This window comes from Anoplophora glabripennis, unplaced genomic scaffold (genome assembly GCF_000390285.2).
Source record: "Anoplophora glabripennis isolate ALB-LARVAE unplaced genomic scaffold, Agla_2.0 scaffold1090, whole genome shotgun sequence".
In the NCBI taxonomy this organism is placed as follows: Eukaryota; Metazoa; Arthropoda; class Insecta; order Coleoptera; family Cerambycidae; genus Anoplophora; species Anoplophora glabripennis.
This window is the reverse complement of record NW_019418509.1, coordinates 97475-107349: the sequence shown is the minus strand read 5'-3', so window position 1 is coordinate 107349 and position 9875 is coordinate 97475. Positions and strand designations below refer to the sequence as shown.

Here is a 9875-nt window from a genome sequence, read left to right as displayed (position 1 = left end):
AAGTTATTGATAAACTGTCAATTGAGCTTTGCAGTGTTTAATTAGTAAAAGTGGTGAGTGGAAAATTTAAGTATACAACATTATTGCAACTCATAAAATGGAGTCATATTCAAAGACAGAAATGGCAGATATGCACTTGAAATACCTGTCGAGAAGGAAGTCTTCTATTCGGGCATGCTGCCGCATACAGACGCCTCGCTTCTGATGCATTTCCAGCCGCACAGCCGTACATAAAGTGCATATCTGCCATTTCCGTGTTTGAATATAACTCCATTGTATGAGTTGCAATAATGTTGTATACTTAAATTATCCACTCACCACTTTTACTAATTAAACACTTTTATTTGCCATGGAAAACAGATTTTTGTAATTTTTGGCCTAATAACTGAAAGAGCAGAGTAATTTTCAAACTCAATTTACTTGAAAACCATTGGAAATATCGATTTGGACAAAGATAATATTTTTAACGTAAAATTGTTAAGGTTTTATAAATCTGTAGCGAAAATTGTAAAAAAATTGAAATAAAAAAAATTACGGGCCGAAAACCCCCTTCACCAACCTAAATGGGACGTATATGATTTGCATGTCGAAAAACGGAGTAGCCCATGTTATTTAACGTAAAAAGTTATGTAAGGCCCATAAATTTTCTTCTATTTATTTGCGACCGTTTTGTCAATAACAAAAAAAAAACAGTTTTGTTTGAGCCCTTTTAAGGGCATATAACTTCCTAAGGGTGCGTTTTAGGGCACATGTTAATAGGAACTTTTTGGCTTATTTTGATGAGTTAGAAACGCAGCAGAAGTTTGGAATCCTATTTTAGAAACACCCTGTATACACAATACCATACCTGAATAGCCTTGTTCTGTTGATCAGAAGTTTGCGTGGAGCAACTCCGATAATCGTCGGACATTTTTATAGAACTCGTGCAGCTGGAACTGCTGCGCAGGGACTTGCCGAGCTGACTTATCGTTTCAGCGGTTATATCATTGAAGCTAGTCCAGCTGTGCTGTGTCACCACTATGGGAGATTCATACACGGTAGATGAGGAACTTCCTGTCGAGCTCTTGTCGTCATCCTGGAGGAAGTGCAAGAATGGGTTATTCGGATTTAGCTTAGTCATGTCTATTTCAGTATCTGCGATCCCATTTAAGTCTTTAAGGAAGGGATTCGTGCAAGTGGTGGTACTCTCTTGAAGAACTGATTCATTTTCAGTTTCTGTACCATGCACATTGACGGATTCTTGATCATTGCTTTCCACATCAATAAATAACTCATCATCCAGGAAACTTTGAATTTTGAGCTCCGATTCTGCCTTTAATCGGTTTATGATAGACAAAGGGTGATCTTCCGGTAAAAGAGATATTTTAATACTATGTAAGTGAACTTCAGGCAACTGTAAATCGTAACTGTGATCACTAAGTTGGTCAGAATTCCCATTGCTAGCATTTTCTTCATCTGAAAGCGGACTGTCTTCAAATGTCATCGTGCATAAAAGATGGTTAGATAAATCTATGTTGCTTTCCATGTCATTCGAGTCATTAAGTGATTCCATTTTTACAACAGGACAATTTACACTTTCTTTACTTTCATATAACATGGAACACTTCGCATTATCTTGCTGTTCCCTTTTTATAAAATCCAAATTGCTCCTTCTATCAGTGTTATGGCACGGTTCAGGTTCGTTTGTAGGAATCTCGCCAGGTGCTTCAAACTTGCAAATATTGTTAATATCTTTCATAATATCCTCCGTTACTATTAGATCCTTCTTAAGTACATTTACAGTTTCTTTCTCCTTCGTATTAAGCTGCTTCAGTTGTTCAGCCAGCAAATTCAAATCCGTCGGATAACTTTCTTGCTCCTGCTTTAAGTCTTCATCGGCATCTACGAAATCCTCACAGTTAATACAACTATGATCCCCCGTTACTGATTTTTCGAGAAAATGTACTATTTCGTTCTGGAGTTTCCCGAAAATTGACAAATCTAGCTCTTGGGTTTTGAACATTTCGCTGTCGAAATACTGAGAGTAGGGAATTCTGCGTTTCTCTTTAATGCAGTACTTCTCATGAAACTCTTCCGACACTTTTATAATGGTTTCCTCATGACTGTGGTCAACACAGAAGTACTGTGGGTAGAGGAAATTTATGGGGACGTTACATTTGTGGAAAACTTCCATTTCGGCAGTGGACGGCGCTTGGCCATGTTCAAGTTCCAAGAATGTCGGGAATAAGTGTAAATATTTGACTATTGGCGTGAATAAAGGGGCTATGATATGTTGTCTCCTCTCCTGAAAAAAGTGAAAATAATGTAGTTTCTGGGCAAGGCGTTATGATTATTTATTTTATAAGTAGGAGAACGAAACTTTTTTACATAAAATATTCCTTTACATTTAATTTGTTTTTGGCACTTTTGAAATCAGTAACAAGTCTGTTATGTTGTTTAGGTGAACATGTTCTAACATTTGCCCTTGAAGCCTTTGCTTTTGAGAGGTGTTAAAAAGATGTTTGAAGTTTAAAAAGGGTGTAACTTTAAGAGAGTCTAATTTTTTATGGGTAATAGTAAGTATTCCCCACAGTACTATTCTGATATTACTTTTGTTTAAATAAAATAAATGGTTATAATTCATTTTTTAAATTGCACATAGATTCTTATTTACACAGCGGCTGGGCAACTTCCAAACTTAGTAGTATCAGCATGTTACTAATCTGAGAGATTTGAAATGTTTTTCAAATCATTTCAATGTTTTAACAAGAAGTATTGGTTATTATTTTTTAAAGCACTGTGTTTAGTTTGTGAATCTTAATGTGAATGACCTTTGACAATGACCCGGATTAAATGAACTACATTTACCTGATGTGATATCACAACATTGCAAAAAGGTAGGCAAAAAAAAACAAATGGCCAAGATTAATTCGGCGGAATGAGAACATCCGATGTCACTGCTTTATTTTATTACATGAATGTGTAATACAATACGGCACCTAATTTTGCAACTTTCTGCGTGAAGCATTAGTGTTTTTGCACGAAATATTAGTTTTCACCAGAATTGATATAAAATTTGTAGTGCAGTGGTATATATTAAATTTAATTTAATGATAAAAATTTAAAATGATGAAGTAGCTTATATCATGTTATAAAGTTATTTATTTCAGTTGTGTTTGTCTACATTTTTAAACTTCTGTAAGATATATTCAATTTATAAATCAATTATAACACATAGTGAAAACGTTAACAATATTAAAAATACTACATTGTAATAATCTAATATTCCAAAAAAGAAAATTATTATCGTTATACATTTCTTCTTTTTATTAACAAATAAATAGTACTTGTTAATACTTAAAATGGAAAAAATATCTTATTCATTCATGTAAAGTAAAATAATTATCTGTTTATTCCTTTGTCATTCACTACGTATTAAAAATGAAGTAAAAACTAGGTTAGTGACCGAATAATACGGTAGATCCAAAAAGGGGTTTAAATAATGATTGAAAATATTTTTTGTGAGTGCAACTAAGTGAGTGCATTTTGAAAATATTTTTAATCGTATATTTGTATTCCTCTCATTTTTTCCTATCTTCCCTTAAAATTAATGACATTATGACTGGATCACCCTGTATATAAGAAAATATTTTAAAATGTATGTAAGAAATATATTTTTTCAATATCAGCTATATTTACAGCCGAATAAATTCCCTATTCAAAGAAAAGTAATTTATAATTACCATCATCAATAAATATTACACTTATACCTCAAATACATTGTTGGAAATTGAATGTGGCAGGAACTGTTTTGTCATTTGTAACTTCCTATTCACCGCTGATATGATGGAAAATAAAGATAAATTCTGAACAAAACACTATCACTTTGGCCAAACACTCTAGCAAGACAAAATTACCACAAAAATTTCAAATTTTTTACACTTTTGTGGTCACCTGGTATCTTACCATAATCGGCTATATCATATCGTTCCTATAATATTGGTTGAATCACACCAAATTTTATTATAAGTTTGGTAAAATGGCCATTGGGCAAAATATTTTACATTTGTCAAAAATATTAATGCAAGTCATTTTGTCAGGTACTGCCATATCTTGGAGAAATATTACAAATAGGTTATCAGAAACTGCATAGGATTTATGATTAAACTCGTGAAATTCATTTTAAACAGAGTGGAAAGTTTAACTGGAACTAATTCCATAACTTAATAAATAAAGGTTTGTCGCAAAATTTCTGAAACATCAATTTTTGGTGGAGCTAATTTTTTTTAAATGGAAGGGTAGATTGATTATTTTTTTATTTTAAAGCTTTTCAATTGCAAATACAATTACGTATTTTTTTTGTTATTTTTTAGAAGCAATGTGTAGGAAAAACATAAAATAAGGACTAGGTACTTTAATGCAAAAAAATTTCTAAGTGCTGTCTACCTTGTTGCTGACAATTCCGAACACTTTGTAAAAATATATACATTAAAGAAGTTTCAGTAAACATTTCCTTATTTTATTTCTTCCGATACATTGGTTATAAAAAATAACAAAAAAAAATACGTAATTGTATTTGCAATTGAAAAACCTTTAAAATAAAAAAATAACCTACCCTTCCATTTAAAAAAAAAGTTGAGTGTTGCTGCAACCCTCCATATAATTAAAAATATAAACGAACCTCTTTGTAATATGTCCCATTGAAAATAAAAATTCACATGCTTCAGGAATTTTGCAACAAACCTTTATTTATTAAGTTACAGAATTTGTGCCAGTTAAACTTTTCACTCTGTATAAAGAAAAAACATAACTGACATTTAAGTATCCAAAAAATTTTTTTAAATTACAGGGTGCCAAAAAAATTACATTCTCATTTTGATCGTGATTCCGATGAGTCAAGCTGGATAATTTTAAAAGATACAGAATTTTTAATTTTCAATAGTTTTTTTTTGTGATGTCGAATAACTTTTTATTTTGTTGAATTTAAAAAAAATAAATAAATTTTCCATGTAATGCAGAATGTAGGTTATTATGGAAGAAAATTGCAGTTTTTGCAACTTTTTTTTATTTTTTGGTTATAGCCGAAAATTATAAATTTAGCTATTTTGGGTAACTTCCAGTATGAAATGTTTACATTTTAAATTATAGATACTTTTGCTAAAAATCTAGTGGCATTAATTATTAACTTTAAAATTCTAAAATAACTGATTTTAGATTTGTGGATTAGTTTCATTATTTTTTTTTATGGAAATCATAGTTAGCCATCGCTTAGTTAAAATGAAATGAGGGTGTTTTTCCAAAAATATGTGGTTTGTCATACTTGTCCCAAAAAGTAAAAAAGTCAAGTATATCCGTTTCTATATTTTCTAAATTAAAAAAATTTAAATTGAACATGTCCAAAAACAAATGGAAAAAGCGTACATATAGTTGGTGGCGTAAATAGAAAAATAATATAAAAATACATCATTCATAAGTGAAAATATGTATAAGATAAAGTACCAACATTCCAGAAAAACGATTAATCAATTAGCAGTTATAGGGTCGTTCAAAATGTCAAAATTATAACTATAACTCCAGAACTAAAATATATCTTGGAGACAACTACTCTGCAGGATAATCCCCATGTAGAGAAACTTGTTGATCGTTAGGAGGAGGTTATAAATAACTGATTGACCTATTGATAACACAGCTACACAAAAAAAAATCTAAAAAATTACTTCTCGGGTCTGACTATGTCTACTATATGTTTTCGGACTAGCTGAATCCGAATCCGAGGTCCATTTAACCCCATCACATTAGGATTTTTCATAACCTTAAAAAATAGGCCCAAAAACCCAATAAATCCACTCTCCATTGACAACTCAACTCCTATAACCCCATAACCCCTTAATCTTATAACTCCGTAACCTCAAAACCCTATAACCCCGACACCCACACCCTTTCGTTGGGGGAGCCTACATTCTGCCGAATCCAGGAACAACAACGAAGATGTAGAAGGCTACTGTTCGCTTTAGGGTGCTTTATTAGATACTGGGGATCCGACCCCTGCATCGTAATTTTTTGCCGTGTGTTTGCCATGATGTCATGAAAGAAGCTGTTATCCCGGGTCTCTGCCGGATGACGCAATAACTTTGTTGTCCACCGTTAGCCACGTGGAGGTGCCCCGGGTTGTAAACATAAGAATAAGTAGTACAACAGTGATATACAAAGTTTGATTCATGAGAGTTTGTACATAAGTTTATTCTTGACTGGGTTTTGAGGTTATGGGGCCATGGGGTTATGGGATTATTGGGGAGTAATTGTTTAAAGGTCAAGAAGCACGTATGGCTCGAACATACTGTGTTACAGGGCTTAAACGTGCATAAGTCTGTTTCTTACCGGGTTATAGATGTCGGGATTATGAGGATTGGAGGTTACGGGGTTATAGGATTAAGGGGTTATAAGTGAGTGGTCAATAGATAGAGGATTTATTGGGTGTTTGGGCCTATTTTTTAAGGTTATGAAAAATCCTGACCTGATGGGGTTAAATGGACCCCAGATTTGAATTTAGCAACTCTGAAAATATTTGGTAGACATAGTTCAACCTAAGAAGTAATCTTTTCAATTTTCTTTGTGGAGCTGTGTTATCAATAGGTTAATCAGTTATTTATGACCTCCTCCCAACGTTCAACAAGTTTCTCAATGTCTTTTCTGTAGAAATCCTCCGGTTTTTACTCAAAAAAACTCGCCCAACCAAGCTCTTAACTCATTGTCGTTGTTAACAGAAACACCATGTAAGGAGTTTGACAAAGAGCGAAAGAGGTGAAAATCAGATGTGTTAAAAACAAAATATCTTAAATTTGAAAAAAAAAAATGGATATTACTTATTCCCCAACCCAATAGTAAAAACTAAATAGTAGACCTACCTACAAAAATGAAAAATGTTTACATATAAAAGTTATTCGACGTTACAGAAAACAACAAAAAGTTAAAAACACCCGTATCCCTTAATAAATTAATATATTGAGAAGCAGTTTCTGCAGCCAACTTTTTTCAAAACTGATCCTAGGATATCTGCGTACAAGAAACCACCCAAAAGCATCAAAATTATAATAATAAATTTTTCCCTAAGTCTCCATATACCAAAATTAGAATGTTTTAAATCTCAAAACAATATTTAATATATGTGATTTGTAGCACCCTGTATATTCCGCAACAATTAAGTATTATGTATTAGTATAAAGGGATGCCTATTGAAAAAAAAGTCTTTCAAACAACCCAATATTTTATTAATCTCCATTATAAATTAAGATTTGCATATTCACGCTGGACATTGATCTCGCAACTAACTAATTAACTAAGAATAATATTCCAAATAAATAAATAAAGTCAAATCCACTTTAATTGAACGATTTCTTTGACGCTCGATGATCTGCTATGAGTTTCAGCAGTAGCTGCCTCTTACTTTTCACAGATACCAATTTATTAATGGGCGTATTTACCTTATGGTGTTGTTGAGCAAAACCTTCTTTGACTAGCTTGTCGTTTATATAAAAACTGTTGTCCTCCTCCGTCACATCCGCCAGGTACACTTCCAAGTATTGCTCCTGAAACAAAATGAAATTTGTTTAAGTGTTCATTCTCTGTACACTCCTCAGGTACCGCTGCAGGGTCGGGAGCGCGGGCGCTAGCGTTGGAGGAGGAGACTATCGCTCTCCCACTATGACGATTTTATGACAAATGTATTTAGAATATTTAGAATTTGTGCCACTAACGTTACAAATTTTACTTCAATAATTGTATTCGAATTGATACAACTATTATACCGTAAGTGTCGAAGTTGTACAAACAATTTTTGTCGCATAGCAAAATTGAGTGACTGACATCCTGCAGACAACAATTTAATTTTTTAATGCTCCTCTTTTTATTTTTGTTTTTATGTAACACTGCAGTCACTCGCAGCTAAAATTATATACGTATTGTCTTTCCAAAATATTTTAAATTTTATTTGTCATAAATCAAAGGCTGTATTAAATAGAAATGAATCGTATGTAAAATTGTAATGTTAGTGGTTAAGTTGTAAGATCGTATAGAATATTATATCAACTTCTGATTGGTACAATTATCGCAACGTTTGTTAGATACATTTACCCTTTGTACCGTTTTCCCTTAGTAGGTTATTTTGAATATGTTGGATCAACACACCCTATTGTCAAATAAAATGAGCCACAAATATATTTGAACGTCAATAACTGCAAAAACCTTGAAATATAAAAGGACCACACACTAATTGCTTTAAAACGGTCTCGGTCAAAATTGAAAATTGCTGTGAATACAAGGTATTTTGGCCTCTGGCCTCTAAAGTTCAGATCATAAAAACCTCGGCAGATGCTTTGTGTTTTTGTTTTTGGCCATTTTTACACATTTTTTTTAGTATATCAGACACGCGTGTAGATGGAGGAAAAACGCAATGCGGATAGCCAGGTCACACCCATTTACAAGGAATGTAAAGCCCATGAACATACCGTCACATCAATTTTGAAAAAACTATTACACAACAGCCGTAGGAGACAATTTTGTCTTTCGATTATTTTTTTATTTCGGTAGCCATATTTATTCGTTTTCCAAATAAGTGTTAGGGGCGGAACGCAAGATATGGTCTATTTCAAGTGCACGACGGACAATGAGCTTCCAAGTAATAAAGGACAAAGAGAAACGATAAGAAAATCCACTTACTTTCCGGTTTATGTGGCTGATCTTCGCTGTTATACACCTGTGGATGGTCATTTTTCTGAATGCTCTGCATGCCTCTCTAGTCCAGGGCGCTCCCTCTTCCAGAGGGAAGACGTTGGCGAGCCTACACCTTATGGCTTGGGCTTCTAGTTCACTAAATTTGATGTGTAAGAAACACAGGCCTTTGGCGGGAACCTTGGTCATGGTGCCATAATCAACAAATATTACCTGAAAAGCAGTTTATATACAGGGTATACCGTTTAACACAGATTCTTCCATAGTTGAACCAAATATCTAACCCATATGCGACACTCTTTTGATAAGGCACAAATGCCGCCGTTGACCTTGTCCATTTAAACTGGATGCTAAACATTGCCAGAGATTGGGCAATAAAAATTGACATATGAAGAAAGTGTTGCCAATTCGAAATATTGAATGAACATAACATAAAATGCCTACACCTATATTTATCACAATTTTCACTTAATTGATAAAGAGTCTGTCTAAACGGGATGATAAATTAAATAACTAATGTTTTAAAATTCTGCTAAGTGTTTATTTTTACATTTTTTATATTAGTTTTACTAGTTTTACTAAAATTTTGATTAATAGTTTTTATGTGGTAGTAAATTAGTAGAATTACAAGTAACTTTATTTAGTAGTCCAAAAGAAAATTTAGACAGGGATGTTGAACTGGAGGTACATCTGTTATTTAACTGAGATGAATATTAGACAAGGCGAAATCGGCGGCTTCGTATGAAAAAATTAGTGGTTTTCTAAACAAAATATTTTCTATGCACTATGCTCCTAAAATCAACGGTTTCCGAGTTAATAAGCAATTTAAAGTACGAAAAAATGCAAAAACGGTCATTTTCAAGACTCAAAAGTAATAACAAAAAATCAAATTTTTGATGTTACTAAAGTTCTCTTTAAACATCCCTTGATAAAGTACTGAGTAGTTATTTGGTATAATTACATTGCAATGTAACAATATACATTTTGACTTGCGCGCCGCGCCGCTCGGGCACTCCATTGTGCGCCGACCCCGTGTATATATTCATCACCTCACTTTTTGATATATTTTAGCAATGCTGCATTTTTATTTATTTAAATTATTTTTTGTTTATTGAATATTATTTATAATATATAATCTATTTATGTATTATAAATAATATATAATATAA

The 9875-nt window shown here is 32.8% G+C and overlaps 1 protein-coding gene across 1 annotated transcript in view; it reads right to left on the bottom strand.

Annotated features, from left to right (window-relative positions):
- Positions 1-847: 847 nt before the first annotated feature.
- The window catches only part of LOC108914515, a gene marked incomplete at its 3' end in the record, with an annotated part of 46533 nt that continues 37505 nt past the window's right edge, over positions 848-9875 (bottom strand). Inside the window, exons 8-10 of the mRNA XM_018720338.1 lie at positions 8695-8919; positions 7461-7565; positions 848-2284 (exon numbers count right to left, since the gene is read on the bottom strand). Coding sequence (XP_018575854.1) covers positions 848-2284; positions 7461-7565; positions 8695-8919 — 1767 coding nt within the window. The remainder of the gene's footprint in view (positions 2285-7460; positions 7566-8694; positions 8920-9875) is intronic.